The sequence below is a fragment of the Camarhynchus parvulus genome, chromosome 1 (genome assembly GCF_901933205.1).
Source record: "Camarhynchus parvulus chromosome 1, STF_HiC, whole genome shotgun sequence".
In the NCBI taxonomy this organism is placed as follows: Eukaryota; Metazoa; Chordata; class Aves; order Passeriformes; family Thraupidae; genus Camarhynchus; species Camarhynchus parvulus.
The window spans coordinates 82,790,019-82,816,946 of NC_044571.1; the positions used below are offsets into that span (position 1 = coordinate 82,790,019).

General features: G+C 38.0%; 1 protein-coding gene across 3 annotated transcripts in view; it reads right to left on the reverse strand.

Annotated features, from left to right (window-relative positions):
- DLG2 (discs large MAGUK scaffold protein 2) overlaps positions 1-26,928 on the reverse strand; it is an 890,387-nt gene that overhangs the window by 703,897 nt on the left and 159,562 nt on the right. The window contains exon 1 of one of the 3 annotated variants that reach the window (XM_030950029.1): positions 15,977-16,234. The exons of the other annotated variants lie outside the window; for them this stretch is intronic. Coding sequence (XP_030805889.1) covers positions 15,977-16,096 — 120 coding nt within the window. The 5' untranslated portion in view covers positions 16,097-16,234. Of the gene's footprint in view, positions 1-15,976; positions 16,235-26,928 lie in introns of those variants that run through there. 3 annotated transcript variants of the gene reach the window in all.

The window sequence follows — 26,928 nt, forward strand, 5'->3', positions numbered from 1 at the left end:
CTGAGTAAAAACTAAGTTCTTATTGTTAGGGGTACCCAACCTTATTTCTACTGGTGTTAATCAACCAAATGGGTCAACAGAGATCTTCATCTCCCTCCATAGGCAATTACTATCAACATTTTCTAGGGCTGATCTGTTATAGTTCATTCACAATAACAGTTTGAGGCCTTGCACTCCATCCAGGTTGTTTCTTCTTCTTCCAGACAAACAATCTGCATTTTACACTGCTGTCATTTCTTGCAGCAAGTACATTATCCATTTTCATAGCCCATCTCAACCATCTAGGTGGATTCTGCCTCCAAATAAAAGTCTCCAACTGAAAAGGCTCACAGCTGTTGTCAGTACTCACCACTTGGGTTTCATTTTGACACAACATATTTTTTTTGTTTAGCTACCATTTGAACAGTGTTTTTGCTGATAAAAGGTGATAGAAAGTGTCCTGGGAGTAGATCACTACAAGAAAAAAAGTAATAATTGCTGCTGGGCTATGTAAGGACACAGACCTTGCTGACAGAACAAGGTCCAAGAAAGGTAATGTAAGACCTACAAAAACAAGTCCCCTGTGAAGGATTTCTGTTTTCTCTAATTCTCAAAATTGCCTGACTGGTCCTAACATTCTTCTCTGTTGATAGAAATGTTACATGAATTACAGGTACCACTCTCTATGTGAGTTTAACATCAAAGGCAATTCATTTGAAGACTACAAGGATCATAATAGTCCTCCTTCTCCTTCTTTGGAGAGACATTTTCTGAATATAAAAGATTAAGACAAAATAACCTTAGTGACTTAACGAGAGAGCAGCAAGTGAGTTGAAATATCAGCAGAGGTTTTATGGCTCCCAGTTCAATATTTTGGCCTCTTCTGAAGTATGTATGGAAGTGTGTACATGACCAATGTCATGCTCACAGGATTTTAAAAGTTTCTACTGACATGCAATATTTTGGCAAACCTTTGGAAGATTTGGGGGAGTGAGGAGGATAATTTTTACAATTATTATTTTTTGTACATGGAATGTCAAACTATTTAATCCCCAAACCTGCTCCTATTTTTGCACAGCATTTTTTTGCACTTTCATGGTTTAAATGCTTTCAATTTACTATTTCCACCATGAAAGTTTCAAAGCCGTGATAAGAACATGTTTTGGAGTGAGCTTTTTTACCATAAGTCATTACATGGACATGTATCATGAAAGAAAGTAGGTTTATTTATTTCTCCTTCACATTCCTAAATTTTTGATGTTGACCTTTGATGTCTTCCACATAATTTATTTATCTTATTGTATTCTAAAATGCTGTCTGACCACTCTAATCAGTGGTCAAACCAGTACTGGACAAAATAACTGAACCTCTGCCCCCCAGCCTTGGAGAATGCAGGAAAAAACTTTACTCAAGTAACTAAAACTGAGCTATTAATTCTGAACTTAGTTTATTATTGTCCTCACAGAAAGTGTGAGAGAGGCATGGCTCCCTGAAACCTCAGCAAAAACGGTTCCACACGGAGAGAAGGAAACTAATGCACATTTCTCTGTCTTCCTTACATTTAAGTCTCCAGAATAATTCCCAACAGAAGACCAAGCCTGAAAATGTGTACTGAAGCCATGTGCAATGTACTGCCTTCAGACCATACTTGCTGCTATCTCACAATTTAACATCACTTCAAAACATCTAAAGGAACAAGTACTGCACAATAGCCTGAGCCAAATCTGACTGTCAGCGACAAGGAAACATAAAATGATTTCTCAACATCACTCAGATTGTAACTGTTTCAATAATCATCACAAGAACTGTTTTTTCCTCAGGCAAATTCTACTTTTGCAGGTAGAAACATGCCTTTCTTTGAATGCCTTTATTTTAATGCACTTGCAGTTAGTTCTTCAGAGGCATCCAATGAATATTCAATGCACCTTCGGCCTGCCCGTGCTCTGAAGTAATTTACACCACCACTTCTATGTAAATCACATTTTTTTGGTATTCCTACTGATAGTATATTTTTCTTGGAATCACAGAATCATTAAGGTTGGAAGAGATATCAAGTATCATCAAGTCCAAGCATTATCCTAGCACAGCCAGGTCCACCAATAAATCATGTCTCTAAGCATCATGTCCACATGTTTCTTGAACATTTCCAGGAACAGTGACTCCACCACTTCCCTGGGCAGCCTGTTGCAATGCCTGATCACGCTTTCAGTGAAGAAATTTTTCTTAATATCCAATCTAATGGTTGGGAATGTGTTTTCAACAAGTTCTGGCTATGGTAGGTAAGTAAATCTTAGAAGTTCTCGCCAGATATTTAAACAGAAGAAACAGAAAGATAAACTTCACTCAAATATATAAGAGATTATAAATTCCCTCAGAGAAATTAAGATGAGAGAGACTCTGTTCCTTGAGTCCAGACCTTCAATTCATAAGGCCTTTATTGAGGGATAAAATTTCAGCACTGCATTTCTAAGGTTTTTTTTTTCCTTCCTAATTATTATTAATACATAAAGTAAAAAACTACCATGAATCGTCTTACTCCTTAACTTATGTCTGGCACAGAAAAGTAAAAAGGAGTGTGAAATTGTAACAATAGAATAACATCTAATTTCTACTTTTGAAACTTTGTATTTGTCACTTTTCAATTTTTTTTTCTCCTTTTATAGTCCTTCTCAGCATCCATGGTGTTTTGAAATCAGATTCCAGCGATACTTTCAGTCACATATCCTTTTATCAGACTTAGGAGGGTGCCTTTCACCTTCCCTAAATGCCCCTTTGGTGGAATATGTAGGAAAATCTTGAGACAGGCAGAAAATGTATCTTCTTCACAATGTTTAATGCCGCAGCCTCTTAAATCATGCATTTCCTAAAGGATCGGCCTCAATCTTTAAAATCTCTCATTCTGAAAGCCATTTTGCCTCTACTCACTAGTGACCTTCACATAAACAAAAAGCTGATAATTTTGAGAGAGGTGCAATAGGTTTGTTGTTGCTCTAGGCTGATAACATTTTAGACTTAACAAGTAATTACAGAAGGGAGAAAAATACTTCTTTTTATTTGTTTTTAATCTAAACAGGAATTGGTCCAATCTGGTAACAAAAGGAGAAGAAAAAAAAGTAATGTTTTTTCTCTGTGGAAGAAGGAATTAAACAGGGCAAAATAAAATCTTTCCTGATTAACAAGAATAGTTGAACAGCAAAGTAGATTAGATATTTGAGCGTAGAAAATGCTGAACATAGGGAAGATTCTATGAAAAACACAGGACAGTGGTTTCCAGATGATGAAGTATTTCAGTAAAAGAGACTTAGTCTGGGACTGAGTTGCAAAAGGCAAAGGGAAAGAGAAGACAGTGACACAACTCTCTGGAACGATGAGCAAGGACAATAGTGATCCCTAAGCCAGACTGGAAGGGAAGGATGGAGACGGATACAGTGAGGACACTACTACAGTCGTGGGAAATCACACTGCAATTTGTGTAGGACCAAAATCAGGGCCTAAAATTTTCTGGGCCTTTCTGCTATCCTTTGCTTCTAAACAAAACGTGCTTATGGATCATTGACATAGCATTATTCTGATATTGCATTGCCTTTAACTCACTATGCAAAGGCAAATTCTCAGAGGGCATAGTAGTGAACTTCTGACAGGCACACAAAGGAAAAGAAGGAAGCAAAAATTGGAAAAAGATCTGGAAGATTTGAAACAGTAAGGCTAGCAATTTTTTTTTTTAGTTGTGTCTCAAGGTATCCACTAAAAGATGTGCACTGCAAGAGAAACAGACAGCATTTCAATGAGAAAATATCACTGCAGAGACACAAGAACCCTGTTGAAAAGTAGTGAAACATAGACAAGTTTGATGCAAAGCCAGAAACTAGCATCAAATGTCAGCAGTGGAGACATTCTAAGTGTGTGAAGAGACAGAACCATGGCAGATGCAATTTAGGCATAATAAAACTGAAATGAGTAAGACCAGAATAAACTAGGAAAACCCAGAAGTGATTCATTGCTGTTGGCAGTTAGTAAGGAGAGAGAAGAGATACTTTTGCTGGGCACTTGGGGGCAATGGGAGGGGTTGAGGGGGTATTCTGCTCAGTCAATTGCAAGATCGGTGCCAAAGGTCCACTGAGGGTTAAACAGTCTGTGTAGTCATTCAGTTGGAAAAAACATTACTTTCTCTTTTTTTACTCCTCCCACACATTCTTTATTGGTTGCATATTGCCTTAATCTGTGTAATACTCTGGGCTTTCCTTTCGAAGTCCTTCATGTGCAATCTTGTTGGGAGCAAGCTGCTCCCATCAACACATCTCACCTACCCAGTTGCTGTGGCAGTATCTCTAGCCCTTGTTTTCCACCATTTGAATTGCTCTTCCTTTCACTCACCCTTAGTCCCCCTCCTTAGTCCCTAAATTTTGGTTAGTACCTAAATCCTGTGCTAGGGATTCAACTGAATTTAGCAGGTGATAACAGTAAAACTCATCTTTTAGACAGCCATTGACTGTTTCCTCGTAAGACGTATGTGCCAAGCTTATCAGCCGTGATTGACAAGTGCTCCTGACAGCTCTGTTGGCAAAACAGCAAGAAAAACCAATGGAGGAGACTGAGAAGATCTTAAAGACACTATGAGATTACTTTGGAAAAGGTATTCACGAGCACCTTACACATCGGAGAAGAAGTGAATGATCACCTAGGGATAGCCCCACGACTTCTCTTCCTGACTGATCATTGGAGAAAGTTTTTCTTTTCTCTTTAATTTCTTTTTTTTTCCTTTTCTATTAGAGCCAATGTACTCCAAACTCTATGGATCAAAAAAAAAAAAAAAGCTTTTTTTTGAACCTTTTATCGTCATCCTGTGTGAAACTATATCTATATCCTGATGGGAGACAATCCATATATTCATGATTGATTAGTCTGTCAAGAAGTCTTTAAAACATTTTTCTGTATTAAATATATAACTTCTTCTGAAAAAGAAGACAGCAAACATTCTCCCTTACCTTAATTCTGTTAAAATCACTTACATAGCAACAAGCTACAGGTTACAGTTAAACCAAGCTTGTCTTTAGGTTGAGAAGTATTAAATTTTTGGTGTGAAAAAGAATGAAATAAATATTCACTTAACCATTCAAACTTTTGTGGAAATTAACTTCTTTAGAAAATCACATCAAGATTAAAATCCACCTGGGAAATTCTCAGGATCAAGTCACCTGTTTTGGTTGGGCAGCTAAGAGTGATTAAATCTTCACAGATTCCTTGGTAACCAGCTTCTAACTTTTAAAAACTTGGTGATTACCTTCAACAGTCTCTGACACTTAAATTCCTCGCTAATTTACCATGTATTATAGAGATATAGCAAAATTATTGTGGATGTACTGTATAAATATTTGTTATTTGTTACTCAATAAATAGCCCACTAAGATGCATTAGGGAGTCTGTTACTAATATTGACATTTTTTGGTGAATCCCTGGCAGTAGTTCAGGTTTTTCAAAGCCACACTTTTTACCTACACTTCTAGGCTCATGTTTAGTCTTCTTCTTCCTACCCAAGCATACCCCTAAGATGATCCCATACTTTTGAGTCCTTTGTGAGTTTATGATACAGTCAACTGTTCAACTGGACAACTGTGTGGGTCTATTCTCAGGTAAATTGAACCGGTTTCTCATAGAATCATGGAATAGCTCGGATTGGAAGATTCCCTTAAAAGAGCATCTGGTTCCAAAACCCCTGCCATGGACAGGGACACCTTCCACTAGACCAGGTTGCTCAAAGCCCTGTCCAAACTTTCTTGAATGTTTCCCATAATGGGGCATCCATAGCTTCTCTGAACAACCTCTGCCAGTGCCTCACTACCCTCTGAGTAAGGAATTTCTTCCTAACATCTGATCTAAATCTCTCCTAATTTAATTTAAAACTATTTCTCCTTTTTCTCATTTATCTAGATTTACTGTCTGATAGGAACCAAGCTCAAATGAAGACCCTGTGCCTCAATCTAAAAAACTTAATATGAGTTGTTTCTCTCTCTCTCTCTTTTTTTATGTCCTTGCAGCACCTGCCTACACTCTGAAAGCTGCACAGAGCTCAGAAAAGAACCAGACCTAAGTATGTGTCCCTAAATTTGTTGTATCATAATTTTAAAGCCATTAAAATAAAATACAATTGAACACCATTTAAGTAATGGGCCGATCTACCAGCTGGGCAAGAGAGAAACATGCTGCAAACAGCTCCGTACAATTGCTCACTGCTTATTTTTTGTATATCAATTAAGTAATTTAGAAGCAAGAACCGAGACAAAAACAATGGAAAACAAACTGGATGATCTCACAGTCCCACAAGCTCTTGCTCTTGCCTCATCTCCAGGGCTTCTTGGCTGACCCTTCACAACAGCTTGTTCCTCCTCCCCACATTTTTATGTATTCCTTCTGTTACATGCAAAAGAAAATGAGAGAAAAAGATGCCTGACCAGCATTAAAAATCCCATCTTTCCTGCTTGGAAGGACAGGATTAATTTTACCAGATGGAAATGTCTGTAAGAGAGAGACCTACATCTCAGCTAGTCACCTAAGCTTTTTCTGGCAAATGGAGAGAAAGTGGCACTTTCAGGACGCAATTAATCTCATCCCCATGTAGATATTTAAACTAGGTCATATGAATCATGCCTTAGAAGAGACAATTCCTCTCTACTGACACTAAAGGGAGCCTGAAATCACTAGATATAGATGTTTACATCAGTTATGTCTGAAGTTAAGTGAGCTGGATGCCACCTGAGCTCTTCAGATAGATTCCTTACTTTAGAGGCAAAATGCCTAATATTCATCTTTTGGTTAAACACGTGGATAGAAACATGTGGCCTTTGTGTCACTGTTTTTAATAGCCCAAGCACTACAAGAGATATATGAATATATAATGTGATTCACTACAAAAGCAGGTTTTCATAAGAAATTAATAACATCTCCAAAGCACATAGCACAGCGTGTATGAAAGAGCTAATCAGCACTCCCAACACCTTCTCAGCAAGAATTCAGGTTCTTGACTTCACAGATCATCTAGGAAAAAGGAAACCATCTTTCAAAGTCTCAACATTTCCCCTTCCTAGAATTATGCAGTATGATTTACTTTCTAATAAAATCAGGTTTCATATAATGCCCAGTCAGTTGCTAGCTGATACCATCATAATCTAAGGATATAGGAGAGACCAAAGGATATTGAATACCCAGAAGCACATTTGCTGCTTTTCAGCCACTGGAGATGGTGCAATGCAAGAAACCATCTCTTCCATACCAGCTTTGTTTCGCTCACAAGGTATTCACTTTCCATTTAAACTGAGAGGTCCCTGTTTCATGAGAAGTTTGACCCTTCAAGACTTCCTGACTTTTTCTTAGTGCTTAACTAAAGATAGATTTCTAAATAGGAATTTAAACAAGGACTAGGTTTAAAGAGATTCATTCCTAGGAATTTCTACTGTCCTAGTCATGGCTAATTAGCCAAGCACTTAGCATGGAGCTTCTCATAAAACAGATACTAATTTCAGAAGAACAGAAATACACACAATACTAAATCAATGGAAAACAGAGACTGTCAAGGTAAATACCATCATACCTATTTTACATGGGATTATAAATTAGACTGGCATTGGTAAAAATATTGGTATAATACGCTTAGACTTCTGTAAATCATCCCAGCACTTCATGGGATTTTATTAATATTATTTTTTTAAAAAGGCACACATTAAATGGAATTTAAAAGTATCTAATTGACAGAATTTAGCATGCAACTAAAAATGGGAGAGAGAATTGATCACCTGTGTTTGGCAGGATCCTCAGGGACTGATCCTGGCTCTATGTTTTTCATATGCTGACCAGTCTGGGAGAAAATTCAGTCACTTACTACTGGCCAATTTTAGCGATGACAGAAAGGAGGTATTTTGGTAAATGGTACTGAAGACAGGTCACTGATACAGGTCAATGTAATTTTTAACAAAGACAGCAATAAAGTCCTAACTCTGGGAATAAAGCAACTCCTCCTTAGGGGCACTTTCCAGAGAGGTCTGGTGTGAAGCAGATGGCAATCCTGCTGGCTGTGGGGCAGGACATGAACACTGCAGCTGCACGGCCAAAGGAGCCAGCATAACCCTGGACATGCACATGGTCACTCCTGTGGGAGCCAGGACATTTATTTCTTCTGCACAGGGCTGCAACTACTCCAAGGCTCCATGCAGCTGTGGCAGGCACAGCTCAGCACTCCTGCTGTGAAGCCAGAGAGAGCTCAAAGACTGGTCATGAGACAGATGAGAGCTCTGACAATCATGCCTTGCAGTAAGAGATGCCAGGAGCTCAGTGTATTTACTTAATCAAAGAGATGATTAGATGATGTCTTTACTGTAGCCCAGAGCTACTGACAAGGACACAACCCTTTGCAGTGGGCTCTTCAGTCCAGCGGATTAAGAGGCAAAAATCTGAAAGGCACTCAAAGCTGGAAGCTGAGACTAGATTAATTCAGATTAGAAATATGGCAGATACCTCCAAAAGACTAATTAACCCCTGGAATAATATGTTTGTAAATGTGTGAGAGATTCTGATCATTATAAATTATTCAACAGAAGTAGAATGTTTTTCTGAAAGGTAGGGCCTGTGTCAAGAGATGGATCCTTCCTCCAACAGCTCATGTTAGCTACACAGTGTGCTCTGACAAACTAGAGTAACTGTGATTGTTCTGCCCAACTTGAAAACTTGGCCACTTGATTTTGTTTACAAATGAAAACTGAAGTTTTGAAAACAAATCCGAGCAAAATCCTGTCCAAAATATCTGCAAATATGTGTGATGTATCCACACTATTTCTCTTCATCTGTCCTGCAACTCAGATAAAAATGCTTTTCTGAATTTTACTTCTCCAGTTAATCCTCCTTTTCAAAAGTTTTCATGAACCTCTGTGCTATCAAAGGCAGGAAAGTCTTTCTAACTACTTCTCAGCAGAGATTCCTGTTTGAAATTTGAGAAATTTTCTTCTTTGGTGAGCATGCAACTAAAAGAAGACTTTTGCTTTATGGGACTCAGATGTTGGTTTACTTGTCTTTCCAGAAAAAGTCTGGAAGCTACTCAGTTATCAGGAGAATTTATACCATTTCAAACACTTAGATCTGTCTGGAGTAGCAAAGGGAAAAATCAGACACTTCCTCCTCATCTGAGAAAGCAGTGATGGCCATGCCTTTAATAATAGGATTTTTTCATTCTGTAACTCCTGTATTAGCCATTAAGCTGTAGCTATCACATTATTTTGACATGTGACCACAGATGGAATGCAGACTGCCTACACTGAATGTGTTCCAGAGTTCATTTCTTTTGTGTGAGTCTGTAAGAGGAAGAAAAAAAGCAGTTCTCCTTTTGAAGTCTTCTTTTACATCTTAACTTGAAAAAGACACTTTCCATGTCTCCAACTGTCTGTAAGGATATGACAGAAGGAAAGAACAGAGGCTACCCCTTCTGAGAATGGATACAAGTATTTAATGCATTAATCCCATACCAACAACATGGGACCACAACATCTCAGTACGTCCAAAATGTACATATACAGCCAGTAGCAGTAGCACAAAGAGAGGACACACCAGTGAAGGCCACCCTGGAGAACAGAACCTGCCACTCAACCAAACATCATCTTTACTCCAGCTTAGTGCCAAGAAATGACACAGGGAAAACAGAAGAAGTTGGAAGTGAATGTAGGTAGAAGAAAACCAGGAGAGATCTCTGGGCAGCCTTTAATTGTGAAAAGCTTTTGTCAACACCATCTGCCATTGATTAATGGTCTCCTGCACTTCTCCCCATCTATGTAAAAGGAGCCACAGAGTTTCCCAAAAAAATAAAATAGCCCTTGCTTTTGCCTGGAATCACTGCATTTTCTAGGCAGCACTGCATTCAGGACTGCTCTTCTAATTTCTATGCAATCTCATAAAAACAAAAACACTGGCATCTTAAGCACATAGGGCAGGCCTATCAGCAGTGATTTAATAGTAGAGGATTTAACTCTTCATCATTTTTATGTAAACATAAACATAAAATTGTCACATATAGACACAATACTATATTCTAGTTCCTTACACATATTTAAAACCCAATAAATTTAAATGCTTTTGCAGTCCTAGATCTTTTCTAATTCTCCTCTAACAAAAAGGCCAATTACATATCTCTGATAGGAACAGCTCATTAGATAATCTCTAATGAGTCCACATTAAAACGGGAGACACAAAATTGAACTGAAATATTTTTCTCTGTATTATTATTTATCCAGAAATTTCTGAATTAAGAAATCAGTGCCTAGCTTCTTCTACACCTTCCAAACACTATTTTTGTGACTAACTCTTCTAACTTTAGATGAGTGCCCCTTATCCCCATAGCAAAATATTCATATTTGCTTAGAGTTCATAAAGAATTCTTAGTAGTGGATTTAATTCCTTACACCGTGCTTGTCATTTTAGCATCTCTGCACCTATTCACACATTTTTAATGGCCTTTAAGGGAATATTATTTTAGTCTATGGGTTAAATATAGTCCCAGCCTTATCGTATCTAGAAAACAGGAGGTGCTGCTGTGTTATTAATCTAGTCTAATTACCTCTTTCATTCATAACTTGTTATGGTCATGTACTGTAAATCAGCACTTGAAGCTGAGAGGAGTGGTAAAGTACATACTTAGGTATTACAAATGCTTACAAATCTTCCCAAGTTTGATTTTAAAAGTGGAAAATCAATTCAAGATTTAAACAATGTACTTCTTACTCAAGACAGAATTATTGTTTGAACAATATGAGACTGGATACAGATTTCCTGAGGAATTCCTATTAATGTCACTGGTGTGACTGCAAAAACTGGGCCATAAATGAGAATTTTACCTTTCTATGCATCATAAGCACAAGTAGTACTGCAAGCGACCAAAAGAAAGAAATGCTGTGTTGTTAATGTCAGTTTTGAGAGACCTTTGTAAAAGCTGGTCCAAGAAATCACTAAAGCTTTTTTCTTTTTTTTGCAATGAGTTATGACTTCCCTAAAATTCCATCCTTATCTAGCAAAATGATGACAACAGCATAAACAGCTCAGCTGGCTGTAGCTCTTGAGGGTAGATCCCACAGGTGTTGCACAAATCCCTTAGAAAGTTCCCTTAGAAAGTTCCCTTAGAAAGTTCAAGGTCTTGCTTATTTTACAGCCTGGGCAAATATTTTATAAGCAGATGAGAAGTTATATTACAGAAAAGCAACTAGATATTCACAGCCTATATAGTATTACCCTTCTCCTTATCCTAAAATCTCTCAGGGTAGAATTTCCACACCAGCTTTGTTTGATTTCTAGTACTAACCCACACTTTGCCTTAGTGTCCTAAGGTAGCAGAGGAACTGTACTTTGACCTGCCACTTGTAGTTTTGTCTCTGCAGTTATGAGTAAAGTAAGTCAGACTGTCAGACATAATCAGAACTACAAAAAGGAGTAAACTCAAATAAAAATTGCTCATGAGTAAATTCTTAATTACATTAGGAAAAGTGAGAAACCAATCTTTTCTGCGTGCTCCTTTTAAAATGCTACATCAAAGCCATTCCTGTGGCTTTTGAACTGTTCCTCACTTCATCGAGAACTGCTAGATGATGGTGCATGATTGAACATTTAAAGAAAGAAAATATGCATAAGAAACCAAGGATCATGTTTGGAAGTCTGTGACAGCTTGAAGTCCTTTTTCACTTCATCCACCCTTTGCAAAGAATACCGTAAGAACACAGCAGGACATATTTTGGCAATGCGGGTCCAAGTCTGAAAGATCCATAAGCTCTTTTCCTTTGCAAGACCAAAACAACTCTTGGTGGCAATATATGGGATATATACAACTTAAGTATGTTATTATACCATTAATACAGATGGGCAGAGAGGAGGAATTACAGCTGTGTGTAAAAATGAAGACAGAAGTCAGAAGTTCAGTTGTCATTTGTGACGTCTTATAGCTTTGGACTGTGAAACATTTTGCTACTTGTTATTATGATTCCCCGGCCTTTAGTGTTAATCCTTAATTTAGGCTGCAATTGGAAGCTTCTAGGTTAAAATAATTATTTCTATTTTTGCAATGCATGTGAAAAAAGAGGATGAACACAGAAAGGTAAAGCGATTAAAGGATTCCCAACACCCTCCACGGGCCCATGCTCCATTTCTACTCCAACGGGTCCTCTCCATCATCTGAGATTCTCAAAATTGACAAAGCATAGGTCAACATTTCAGTCACAAATAACACCACGGTAACTGTTAACTGCTTGACAAAGTCTTTTAGCTACATAGTTTTAGATAACACAGGTAGCCCACAGTTAGCAGCCATAACCAAAAATAGCTTTTAATTAACCCAGTGTTCAGGCAGGAGCTCAGTTCTGTGAGGTGCCAAGCATACCCATTAACAAGAAGACAGCCTCAAACTCCTGCTGAAGTAACTCTGAACCTCCTGGGAAGCCTTTGGCACTTCAAAAGAGTCTGGTTCTGAATTCACAACATTCTTTACATGAAGCTCTGACGACCCCAGAGCCAGTGCTGACTGCTGCTGAGAAGATGTTTCAAGGTGAAAGCACCCAACACTCACATCTAGTTCTGTGCTAAAGAACAAATGGAAGACTTCAGCTCTGCTACCCAAATTCCCAGAAGCACCAGCTGTGCCTCCAGTAAGACCCTCAAACTGTCAGCCAGAATAGCAGCCCAGTTTCACAGAAAAATCTGTCAGAACTACACGGAGAGTTCATCAAGGCCAGGGGAAGGCAAAACTCCCACAAACTTTTAAGAACAGCCAGACACAATCCATAAAAGTTTTTAAAGCTTAGGTAAGACTATGGAGCCTAAATATTTGCAGTATTAGCCATAGTTTTACAAGAAATATTGCTAATACTGAGGGAATTTAAAATACTTTCCTGAACCAAGAACAGAAAGGTTTTAATGGCAACCTCTAAAAATCTCTTGCATATGAATAAAGTATTTTCAATACACAGTGGACACAATTAAAACAATGAACACTTGACACCAGGCAGCCCCCTGCCATAGTTAGCCCAAGATTTACTCATGCTGAAAATACATATTTAACTACTGCATATAACAAGAGTTCACTTTTTCAGGCACACTGCACATTTCCACAAGAACACTTCTGATTTGGGAGGAACCACTTTTAGATTTTAATTCCCTGACTTCTCTGCTCATTTTTGGTTTCTTCCACTGAGGTACAAAATTATGCGTACATGAGAGAGCAAGGAAGAGATCAGTCTAAAATGTAGAATTCTAATAACACTGTATGTGGTAAACAGACGATAGCAAGAATAGTTATTTTTCCTATTTTTTTTAATGATTCAAAATGTAGGTCCAGAGAAACTCTGATAGACAAAGATATTTTGCTCATAACTTCTCAGACATCTTTTTGCCTATTTTACCCAGAGCTCAGGCAGGAAGAAAGAAGCATCCACATAGGCAGGTACATGTTCAAAGTCAGTACTGTTCTTTAGTCAGCTGTAAAAATAGACTTTGATTAAGAATGCATGGAGTAGACCTCTCTTTTGATAGGCCTGCACATGCAACCCTAGTTCACATGGGCAGTCTCCTACAGACTGGCAATCAAGAAGTGAGAGTCCTACCTTGAACTTGAAAAATCTGCTTTCTCTAAAGCCATAACATACAGCTGCCATCAGAAACAGACCCAATTGCTTTCCTTTTTCATTTTTCAGGCCAAGCAAATCTATTTCCTGTTACAGCCTGTACTTATAGTTTTATTCTATGTTATGACTTAAAGACTAAAATATTTGAGCACCACTAGGATTTTTCCACCCATAAAGGGGGAGAATGTAAAACGCAAAACAGATGTTTTATAATGTTTTTAATTTATTTTGGCCACCCATAGAGCTGTGGGTTATGTTAGTGCCAACCAAGTTAAAAGCAACAGAGTTCTTCATAAACACTATATAACATATTGTACAATGACCAGGCTCCTTTCAATGAACTCCTATTTATTAAGCAAACTTCAATGTCAGAAAAAGAAAACAGGAATAACTGAAGGCATAAGTGGTGCTGCCGTACTTGAGCAGTTCCTGGGGGGATTGACAAAGTTTGTGCTGCTTTATTACCGTATTGTAGCCTAATGTAGAGCTTGGAAAGTAGACGATCAAAGTATACATTGAAAGTGGATGAGTTTACTGAAAGTAAAACATCTGGAGGTAACATCCTCAGAATAATATCATGTAAATAGTAGGCACTGTATAATAAACAATTGTTTCAGAAATACTCAACAGTTGAAGAAGTTCCAACAAATTAAAACTATCTTGTCCAAACAATTGTCAGTCTTGTATTGGTACAAACCTCTCACTTTTTCCTTCTGTCTATGAATGGAAACAAAGACATTTCAAAAGTTAAACCCATGAGACTTCTAACAGTTCCTGAGGTACTTATTGACAAGGTATCTCATGGAAATTACACTAAAAACAATCATTGCAATTTCCCCTGTACCTATTCTTATTTAAACTGAGAAATCATATCCCAACAGCAACCCCCCTTTTACAGAAGATCTTCAGTACAGTACTGCAGGCTGAGGGACAAAATGAGCAACAAAGAATGGTTAGTCTCAAAACATTTCTATACTGACAATTTACTACATAGATCACAGGGCATATAAAGCAGATAAAATTTACTAACCTGACAAAACCATTATAGGAAAGCATAAGGAGAGGATAATGCATGTGTTTAAGAAGACAGAACGGCATTAAAGGTTTTAACTTGTATTTTTTGGCTTGTTATCCAAAGATTTAAAGAATTCCTCCTTAGAAGTGGTTCATAATTGCAAAAGTTAATTAAAAAGTAATAAAATGTGAAAGCTTAGCAATTTATTACAGGAAACAACAGTACAGACTTTGAACAAAAACATAGGAGCAGGCTCTTAGAATGCAAACTTTTAATGCAAAATACTTTTTTAATTAAATGAAAACAAATATTTTGACCTAATAAATAAATATGAAGTTCAATATTATCAAACCAAGTGCAAATACAGAAAACTCACTTTAATTCAGAGGCATGCTTAAAGCAGTTTGAAAAAAAAACACCTTTGCAATTACTTCTGCAGGTAAAACTGTTCTAACTATTATTATCCGTCATTGCCAGTGCTTTCCTTCCCAGACAGATACACTTATTCGAACTTGAAAAAGCCAGAAGTGCCTCCCCAATATGTTGGCTAAGGACTGTAATTCATTTAAATTATGCAACTGGATTCCCACAGCTGGCCCACAGCTTGGCTGAGAACTCGATTCAATGCCAGTGAACCTGTCTGCTAATATTGTCCTACTTGCAGAGAAGGTAATATATCCAGCAACTTATATTGAAGTTCTGACTCTAATTAACAGAGCAAGCAAATGTTGACATTAGTGACAAATCCTGCTTAATAGTTACTGTGAGACTGGTGCAACCACCTGGCATTTTCCTGTATCATTTTGCAGTAATAATCCTTTCTTTATTTCTTAGGACATTGCTTATAATTTGTTTTTATGCATTTTGGTTCAAGTTAGAAACAAATCAGCACAAAAAGCAACCCGGATAGCAGCAGCAACACTCCCGGCTTTCAGACAAGTAATCAACAAGAAAGCAGGCAAGCAGCATTCCTGGGAGGATGCATGGGGGACCCGACTATAGGAATTCTTATCCTGTAAAAAGCTATGTAGCCTTGCACAAACAGCCTTTAGCATCTTGTCTCTGGCCTACCTGGACAGTAGCAAAACATGTTTATCAGACCATAAAAAGCCCAGAACCTGAACTGCAAGCAGTTAAAAACTGAAGGTCGCTAAACTGCAAAATTCAAACATGCTTCTATGCTTTAGCCACACAGACAACGATAAAACAAAGCCTCCACAACCACCTGTAATAATATGCCTATTCAGCCAGCAATTCCAAAGTACTCAGCAATACAAGGTAGACATTTTCTGCAGCTGGTTTTACATGTACATTCCTGCCAAATTGTTGTCTCGTCCCCTCTTACCTTCACATTAGTCCGGAGTGCACAGTAACATGCAAAAAACATTGCAGTAAACAAGGAGCATATGGACCAGTATTCAGCGTCTCTGCTCTGCACAAACGGTACACACACGATCCCGAGCATGTGCTACTAAGGAGCATCCGTTCCCTCTGTCAGTTTGAAAATGCATTGATCTCTGTTTTTCTGACTACAAAAAGACATGTCTTGAAGGCACTGAGTGAAAGCTACGTATCTCTTCAGCACCTATATATAGAAATATGCCCAGTAATTTCAATTAGCAGAGAATTCAGCATCTGAAACTTGGACCTCAGTTGCTTTTCCTTCCAGCATTTTAAATTCAGGGGGGAAAAAGGAGGGGGAACTCAGCCAGGGGGGAAAGGTGAGGAATTAAAACATACGCAGTGAGTTACTTATATTTCCCCCAGGCTTTGATGTTCTCCTATTCAATATTTTACAAATGTTATACACAGAAAAATGAAGAACGGTTTCTCTTCCAAGTCTTAAATTTACTGTAGATTCTGCACTGCTTCTGTCTGCTCTTGTTAAAGATGCAGCATCCCTTTTAACAAAGACAACGTCATCAATCATGACAGATTCAACATGTTCTACTTACAAATACAGTCTCTGATTAAGGACAATGGCTGGCTGGCTTATTAACGTTTCCTCAAATGCAAGTTCAGTTCCCTGTGCTAATCTATTTTTAAATAAAAAGTCCCACCTACTCCTTCCCTCTCATTTAATAAAAATGCAGCGGACTAGCTCTAAATATCCTGAACTGCATTGTGCTCCCAGCTCAGGCACTGGACATTGCTTTCGAACTGTTCTCTTGCTTGCTTTGGATTAGAAACACAAAGAAAAATTAAAATGAAAACAGAAAAATCCTGGAAGAAGTCTGTGCCCTCACATTTGTAACTACATATTCTGAATTCAAAATGCTCCAATGTCTTCCAGAACGAGGGAACTCAGAACCTAGCCAGAAGGCAAAGCTTTAATTCACAAGCACAAAAATAAAATCAAACCACTTCTCTCACTCCTGTCAACCGCTGGGATGCTGTGAATTAACTGATTGTTTACTGAGCTGCAGGGACACGAAGTCGAAGACTCAACTCTGTTTACAGCACCGGAAACCACTGCTATCAGTACTGAATTATGAAGTAATCTCCAGGAATAAAACCAGAAGAGAGGCTTTTTTTTTTTTTTTTTTTTCCCCACTGCAGCAGATACTGTGGGAGGCAAAGAGTGAAAGAGGCTTTACTACCTCCCTCTCTATCAGCACAGAGCAATTTGCGTAGGATAAGCTTAACTTAATAGAAATATCTGCAATGACTTTTAGATTTCTTTAAATGTTTTATGTAAACCCCCTTGGAAATCTTCAGAAACACTGAAGTCCTAACCAAATCAGTGGGTATCTTTCTGTGTGCAATGGGGTGAACAAGCTTAAACAGAAGGGTGTGCATTTAGAGAAGAATAAGGGGGAGGGGAAAAGACAGCAAGGTTTTTTCCAACATCTTCCTAAAGACAAGCTCTCAGAAACTGTCGTCAACTCCAAGAGAACAGCTATTTTTAGCTTGTCATTGTTTGTGCCTTTTTTTAGGAACTAAAAAGGCAGTCGTGTTTAAAGCTAGATATTGCTCTGTATCGTAGCCCAAGAAAGATACTTAATTTGATCCCCAGCTCCATATGTCATACAAATTAAGTAATTAGTGATCACAGCCTTCTTTGGCACAAACAATGACTTCCACAACAAAAGAGATGAACCCTGGTTTTAAATCTAATTCTGAGATTTTTGTTAGTAATGAAACTGAGGTCTAGATGTCATAGTTCAAAAAGCTGGAGTACCCTAAACTTATGGTGGTTCAGACTTTGGCTACAGCAATATCCATCAAATAAGCTAAAACATAGTAATGTGGTGCTCAGCAAAAGCATGGGAGAATTAATTGACACATTTTTTGTCATTCTTCAAGTGAATAGAAAGTTAAAGGAATCATGGTTTATTTTGCAGTACAGTACACTAAAAATTAAAATTAAGTATCTTAGTCATTGAAAAAAATATCATAGATCTTGGGGAATTCTGATCCACAGAGAAATGCAATTCCAAAAGCAGAGATGAAAAGATGCACAGTCCTGAGAAGTGAGGCAAGGTTCAGGCAAGCATGTAGCTGCATATGAAAATCAAATTCAGGCTTTCCATCTGCCAAAGGAATTGCACAAGGTTTCAGTCAGCAGTCTTTGAAAAAAACTTTGTTTTTCTCAATCCTAAAAAAGTTAATGGTTTTGGGTTTAGGCAAACAAACCCAACATGGAGAGCATATCACTAAAAGAAAGCAAGGCTGCATAATGATAAAATTTCTGAGTGATTACCAGGACATAAAACTTCAAACACATTTAAGAAAAAAAAGAAGTAATGCAGTCCCAAAGTCTTCACTCTGAAAAAACTCCCGTAACTCCTCAGCATCTAAGAGGAAAAATTACCTAGAAAATTACAGACTGACCCTCATAATACTGAGAGGGGAAAAAGAGACCCTCATGCATATGGTAGTTGCCTCCTGTAATAACTGTGGGGCATGTGAGAATCTGCCAGACAACTGAGACCTCTGTAGCAGCCAACAAAGTTTTACTTTGCTAGCAGACTAACCCAAAACATTTCTCAGGGGCTGCTTCAGGTAATCTACACAAGCAGATCCCTGCAGGGCTTTTTCACCTCTGCCAAGACTTTTCTTATCACAGCAGCCTAATTGTTAAAGAAAACATTGTCATCAAGGACATACAGTGTTTTATGATGACTTAACAGCTACTCAAAAGCATCACATGTTGGTGATATTTACAGTTAAAGATACAGAGTCATTAAAAATGAGTGGGGAAAAAGCTCTGGCTGAGTCATCCAGACATGCCAAAAACCCCAGCATATTTGAAGCACTTAGGACCTCTTTAAACAGGTGACAATAGGGAAAAACCCTAGAGATGAAAGAAGTTATTCCATTAAAAAGGAAAAAAAAAAGGTTAAGAATAAAGCCAGTAGAGAGACATAGTCTAAAGGAGCCATACCACAGACCCTCTTTAAAAAGACACACAGCTGGTGACCTGAATATTCTTAGCTGACAGAAACTGGAGCCACTACCTTGAGCTGTGAAATTCCATTGTTACTCTTTGCTCCTGTGCCTTCAGAAGGGCAGAAGGGAGCGCTTGGAAGGAAACTCTGGTTGTCTGCAGAGGTTCAAAGAGAGCAGAGGGAACATGCTGCCTTGGAAGACTTTGATCTCAGGAGGGCCTGAGGCCAGTCTGCTTCAGAGCAGCGAGGAGGGCAGAAGTCTTTTGCAGCATCCATTACTGCCCAGAAGAAGAGCTCAGGAGCTTGTAGCAGTAATAGTAGCAGTACCAGTAGTGGGAATGCCCTGTGGCTGTTGTGTCCTGAAGCTGTGCTCAAGGACCACCACAGTGCCATGGCACTATACTCACACAGAGCTGACAGAACCACAGAACCACAGAAAGGCTGTGAATTGCTGTAAGGGATCTTAAAGATCATCTAGGTCCAACTCCCTGCCAGGGCAGGGATGCCACCCACTAGACCAGGTTGCCCAGAACCTCATCTCATCTAGCCATGAACAGCGCCAAGGATGGAGCATCCACCACTTCTCTGGGGTAACACTGGAACCATACTGTGGCATAACATTTTTCATCCTCAGACATCTAAGCATTTTCAAGTTTGGGTTGTTTGTTTTCTCCAGGCATGATGGAAAGGGTGGTATTTTAAAAGAGAGTACCAACAAAAAATAGACTAAAAATGCAGTAAAGAAACCAACACTCTCCAAGATTTGCTTTATGACAGTGCAATATCACTTAAGTGTGTCCCATTTCATTTAAGCAGCACATTTGTGGGTAAATATTATAAGTTGGTCTTAAAAAATGCAATGAGGCAGATTTTGTGATCACCCTGGATGACTACAAAGAAAGCAAATATTAGCTATGAAATAAAGATAAAATTAGAGGGGCAAAGGTCTAAAGAAGAGGGTGTGTTTCTTCCTGAGTGGATGGAGGGAAAAATGACACTCTTGTCCTCCAAAAGATGGAAGAGTGGATGTCTGCAGGAAATTGGGCATAATGGTGGAGGTTTGCAAGGCTATTTGTAGGCCATGCAATGCTTATTAGTATCAACACTGACAATCTGCGTCACTGGCTTTAAGTAGCCAGGGGTGTAATTCTCCCTCTTTTCACAGGAGGTACTGGCTTGTGCAGTCATGACACTCTGGCTACAGTCATGCTCCATCACTTCCGGTCCTTGCACACTCCAGTGATACAATTTATATAGCACCCTAGTCCTGCATTGCCTAAATAACTCTGATTTCAGCACAGGAGCTCTAAATTGAAATTATTTTACTCTTTCCCCCTTTTCTAATACTTTAAACTGTCATATAAAAATGTTATTTTCCACATCTGCAAGAAGTTCCTTACAGTGATATCCACACTGAGGGGTGGGATACTGAACGAACTGTTGATATGGACTGCAGGTCAAAGGTGCTGTAGGGACTACAGTTTCCAGATGGAAATTATTGACTAGAAACAGTGGATGGAATCTGTGGGGCAATCTGGAAACAACTGCAGAAAGAAGAATGCGGAACAAAGCCCCAGTCGGAAAGAAGTCTTTCTTAGGCTGTCCATTGCAGCAAAGCCTAGTAAAACATAACAGATAGAGGAACTACATCAGCAGATTGAACTCAGAATATCTTAAAGTTTTCACAAAGAGAAAGAAAAAGGCTGAACAGATTATTTACAAACTCTCATCTCCAGTACTGTAAACAGCTCTCTGATATCCTGGCATTCTGATGCATAAGTTGCTGTGTCAAAAATTCTTCCTCACTTCCAGACCAGTAAACACCAAAGACCTTGCCCAGGGCTGATTTAAGTTAAGCCACAGTTTTCCCTATAAACTTTCTGTTCCCTTTATCCTGCACAATCATCTTAATACATTTGCCTGGGTTTTGAGCATTTAATACTTTTCCTCTGAAAGTCCCAGATCACTGTTTTCTGTCTTATGTGGTTGCATTGAGGAAGGTTTTGATCACATATATAACAAAAACATATAATTTACTTATAAAATAATTCCTTCCAATATTAAAATTTATACATATTTCATAAACCAGGCTTTCTAGTTCATATTTTGTAATTTCAGTCATAAAGCCATTTATAATAAGCAAATTTAAAGAAGAAATGAATAAAAGTCAAATGATAAGTAAAAAATTAGTGAAGAATGGCCTCATCCGGTGAGTCTTTTCTATGACTGTAAATTTTTCAGGACAGGTTTTCTCATTGTTCCTGATGACCCTAAAACAAAATAATGAGAAACAAGGAACAGAGGTTCAGAAAGAAAGAATTGGATTAAGCTTCATCTTGAGTTACTCAAAGCCTTATCTTTCCAATCCTGTACCTGTAATCCATGGATCAAGTTTATTTTACACCTCATCCTATACAGCTGATTGAGATTACATAACCCCTTTAATGCCTCAATTGAGACACCCAGGCTGCAAAGACTTTTTCCACTCTGAGGATCCCCAGTTGAGTTTCCTGGATTTCACTCAAATTGATTACTAACGTGTCTCCACAATATGTGTTTCATTTTGTGACTATGAGAGGAAACCTGACTTTCTCCTTGACCTGAATTCCCATGATAACTCCTCACAAAAGGCATTTCCATTCACAGTCATATTAAAGGCCATGGCAATCTGGAACCTTAGGAGACTATCTGTGCTGTTTTTCTTGCTGCAGAAAGATTAACCACACACAGCGTTATTGGCAAATGGTTGTCCAGCTTCAAAGTCTCATGAACAGAATGCAACTATTGCTTCAGTTGGTCCTTTATTCTTAATCTGGAAATCACAGAATCAGAGAATTGCTACGTTTGGAAAAGACCTCTAAAATAATCAAGTCCAGCCATCAACATAGCACCACCACCACGTCCACCACTAAACCGTGCTCTTAGAGTGCCACATCCACCATATTTTGTACACTTGGAGGGATGGTGATTCCACCACTTTCCTGGACAACCTCTTCCAATGCTTGAAAACCCTTTCAGTGAAGAAAGTCTCCCTATTATCCAAGCTAAAACTCCCATGGTACTGCTTGAGGCCTTTTCCTTTGGTTCTGTCACTTGTTACCAGGAAGAAGAGGCTGACCTCATCACAATGCAACTGCCTTTAAGCTAGTTGGAGAGAGAGATAAGGTCCCTTCTCAGCCTCCTTTTCTCCAGACTAAACACCACCAACTCAACACAAGACAAAAAGCTTAAAATATTAGAAGTCTTTAGATGATTAGAAGCCTATGCTTGTTTTGTGCACAAAAAAATAATTTACCACGGCTGTTTGAAAAACTTGGGCAAAAATGAAAATTGGGAAAAATGATACCTATCTTGTCATGATTACCATCACTCCCCAATTTTGAATTAACATTTTACTTTTATAATTTTTGAACTATAATTTATGAACTAAGCTTATTCATTTAAGCATAAAATCCACATTTCCATGGTAACAGCATGAATGAAAAAGGAATGAACTTCCAAAGTTCAATTGCATTTATTACAGTACTTAAAAATAAACCTCCAGCAATTTCACTGAGGAAATTCCTGTGGATTTTTTTGTAAGAAAAAAAAGAATTAAAATTAAATCTCTCAATGTTAACTTGTATAACAACAACTGGATGTTGAATTGTACTTGATAAAGATCTGTGTGTGTCAAAGCATTTAGTATTTTATTCTTTGTACTGTGACTTTAGTTGAGGAAATTCTTTAAAGGGAACCTATAGTTAGATTAAGAAATATGATAAATTTTGTAGTACTGGAAACAAGCCAAGTTTTCATGAAAATACAAGTGTAGGGGTTTTTTTCATGTTTTTTCTTGTTTTTTTATTTTTTAATGTAGACAGTATTTTCATTAAACAAGTGTTTGAATTTACACTACAGAATACATGGATGGATATTCATTGGCCATGGTCTAACGGGTCTAACTATTCCTCTTCATTCCACTGATAACGCTTATTAGCTTAATATATTAACAAACTTCAACTATAAATCTTTTCAGTAAGATAACCACCTTGTTTTAAAAATATGTTTCAATTTAGCTGGTTCTTGAAAAGTAATTTCAAGCCTGCATGGCTTGAATTTGAAAGCAAATTATCCTTTGAAAGCAAAGGATAATTAATAAGGGAAACTATTCACAAGGCAATTAGTGTAATTTTCTGTGTTTTACTGATTTTAAGTGACGAATCAAGATGTTTCTAGAAGCCTTATGCATCAAAAGCAAACTATTAGGCTGAGTAAAGAATAGGCTAGAACAGGTCTAATTACTCTAATAATGTGCTAAATATGGCAATATTTTTTCTTAAAAAAAAAGAAAATATTCCAAATAAGTATATTATAAACACAAAGGAGCAAAAAACCTTTTTGAGCAACCTCTCTCTGTGAAAACCAGTAAAATGGTGATGAATGTTACATCTGTATGTCCCCTGGAACCTGTTACTCCCAACATATAAAGACACCTTGCAACCTAGATACTTTTTCTTCTGGTACTATCAAAACTGTAAATACATTAAAAACATACTAGCAGCAAAAATAAACTCAGCACAACCCCTTCCCATGACTGATTGGGACTTTTCCTGTAGAGTTTGACCAATTATTTAATTCCTTACTTCAGCTCCTCTTTTACCCATCAAGTCAAAATATTTTCAGCTGTACGTACATGTTCATGGGAGTCAGTGAGATGAATCCCATGGCCCTGAGAAAACTGGCAGGTGTGGTTGATAGGCCACTCTGCATCATATTTGAAAAGTCACTGCAATGTAAGTACACAGTGACTGGAAAAAGGGAAATATCACACCAATTTTCAAAATGAATAAAAAGGAGGACCATAGGAAGTACCAGCCAGTCAGCCTCACCTCTGTGTTTGGTAAGATAATGGAAGAGATCCTCTTGGGAGCTATGTCAAGGCATATGAATGGCAGGAAGGTGATTCCAGAGAGTCAAAATAGCTTCAGAATGCATAAATCGCCCCTAAATTATCTGTTGGCCTTTGACAATGAAGTGATAGAGTGACTGTCCTGCTGGATAAGAAAAGAGAAACTGATATAATTTATCTTGACTTCAACAAGGTCTTTGACAGGGTCCCACACACATCTTTGTCTCTAAATTAGAGAGATGTGATTTAATGGATGGTCTGTTTGATGGATAAGGAATCCGCTGGATGTCCAGCTGCAGTCAATGGCTCAATGTCCAAATCAAGATCATTACCAAGTGGTATTCTGCAGGAGCCCATGCTGGCACCAGCACAGGTCAGTATCTTTATTAATGACCTAACCAGTGTGACAATGAAAATCTGCACATAACATCAACCTGAGTGGTACAATGGGTATGCTAGAGGGAAGGGATGCCATAAAATGGGACATGGACAGGCTTGAAGAATTGTCCAATGGAAATCTCATGAAGCTCAACAAGCCCAAGTACAAGATGTTACACCCAGGTTGGGGTAATCACCAGTATTAGGGATTAATAGGTTGAGAGAAGCCCTGCAGAGAAGGACTTGGGAACACTGGTGGATAAATAAATTAACATGAGCCACAATGTGCACCTACAGCCCAGAAAGCCAATCCTATTCTGAGCTGCATCAGAAGAAGCACAACCAGCAAGCAGATTGAGGGATGTGATTTTGTCCCCACCTACACTGCTCTCCTGAGACCCCACCCAGAGTGCTGCATCCCGCTCTGGGGCCCAACATTAGAAGGATGAGGATCTGATGAAGTATGTCCAGAGAAGGGAATGAAGATATTTGGAGGGCTGGAGGACCTCTCCTACGAAAAACAGCTGAGAGACCTGGGGTTCTTCAGCAAGGAGAAGAAAAAGTTCTAGGAAGACTTTACTGAAGTCTTTCAGTACATAAATGGGGCCTAGAGGAAAGCTGAAGAGGGGATTGAGAATTTCACATGGTGCTCCTGAAAACTGCTGTTGAGAAGACAAATCTCAGCAGTTAGATCCCATTTCTTTTGGGGCTGTAATTAATGGCATCATGATAAAGAAGTTTTGTGGATTTTTTTTTTATTTTTGATGGTGTAAGGATGCTCCACATGTACAGACTGAACAATTATGGTCATGTTTTGCTTTTCTATGTCCAAGGGAATCTCTCAAATGTTGTGGTCAAAGTACGGTTATTTCTTTCTGGAAATGATTCTTTTTAGCCATTACAGTTGTGGAGAATTTGGCACACAAACACATAATTTTTAAATGTCCTTAAGAGACACAAAATATTTTCAACAAATTTACATCTGAATAGAAACTTTTAACACTGCAAGTATCTAAGTACTTCTATTATTTCACAGCAGTTAAAGAACTCTTTTTTGTCAATATTATTTAAGCAGTTCTATTATTTCCAAGAAGTTAGAAGTCTCCTTTTAAAATATCATGCTTTGCACATTTCTTCCAAGCATGTCCTCTTCTCACTTCAATACTCCCTTGAGTCACATGCAGTGGAAATCAGATAAACTCAGAGAATGTCTTCAGTGAAATATCTTGTAAAATGTAAATTACTGCTATAATCTGGTGATATTTCACAAGGAAGCTGACTTTAGCACAGCTTCCTCTGTAACTATTTATAAAAGCTAAAAATCACTTCCAATCTTTCTGGCTATGTGGCTGTCTATAAACATTTTCTTAATACTTCTATATGCAAAATTAATCTCAGAGTAGCGCACAGGGTCAGTATCTCTTGCATGGAGGACAAGACTGAATGAGACATGCATGCTGACAGCAGAATACCAATTCACTAGAGCCATATTTATCGAAGAGGAACATTTTCTATTTTCTTAATACTTTATTTAAACAGTTTTAGAAATTGCAGCCCTCTTGATCCGAAGAAGCATGTCCCATTTCACACATTAACTAAAAATATCATCAAATCTCTTAGGAAAACAAAGCCAGAGTCTCCTGTCAATCATAATACGAGTAACCTTTTTCATTTCAACAGGGTCATAAATATCTACAGTCCTATAAAATATGAGAATCTGGCACAAAGAATAAATAAAATCAGACTAAAGTATGATATATGCTGAATGAAAGTCTGCATCTACTAAAGCCAACACTAAAACCAACCTTCTTATTAACTTAAGGAATTTCACTGATGTTCTTTAAGGTATAAAATACATTTAATGCACATGCCACAATGCTGAGTTTGTACGTAAACCTCACTTATAAAGAGTTGATGCTCCCTTTTCTTCTTTTGGCAGATTATCAGTTCTACTATAGCTGTTCTACAAAAGCACATTAATAAAGTCTGAAACTATCTTTTTCTGTCCCCTTTTCATCACCACACTCAAATTGGAGTTCACATATTGAAATATGCTTTAGGAAGTGTTTGAATGCAGTGTAAGAGACTTATGCAATTGACAAAGAGCATTATAAACACAATACTGTCATCTGAACAACTTCATATACATTTGCAGTTTTTGGGTAACTTTAATAGAAATGTCCTGATTTGGGAAACTCCTACATGAAGTTTACTCCTATAAACACTGCAAAAATGATGGAAAGTAGATAAAGAGTGAGGGATTGCTGAGAAAGTCAGGGAGTCCTGATATAGATGATAGAAATATTGTGTAGGCACAATAAGGAAGGGCAGGTGGGCAAGAGACCTTTCAGCTTGTGCCTGTCAATCAGAACCAAAGCAAGGCTACTGAGAGTGGTTACTGACTCAGTAAGACGAGTCAAACTGGACTTTAAGAAGATATTCCCAAGAAAGGAGGAGAGAAGAATCTATTGTGAGAGGTGATTCATGTCTACAAAAGAGAAGAATGTAACTGGGTTAATATTTTGTGAGCTGGAGAGATGGAATACTGTTATGTTGTTTTTTTAAAAAAAATCTGAGTCTGAAGAGAAAGGAATAAGTGTAGTCAATAAAATAAACATACACCATAGGAAGGGCTTT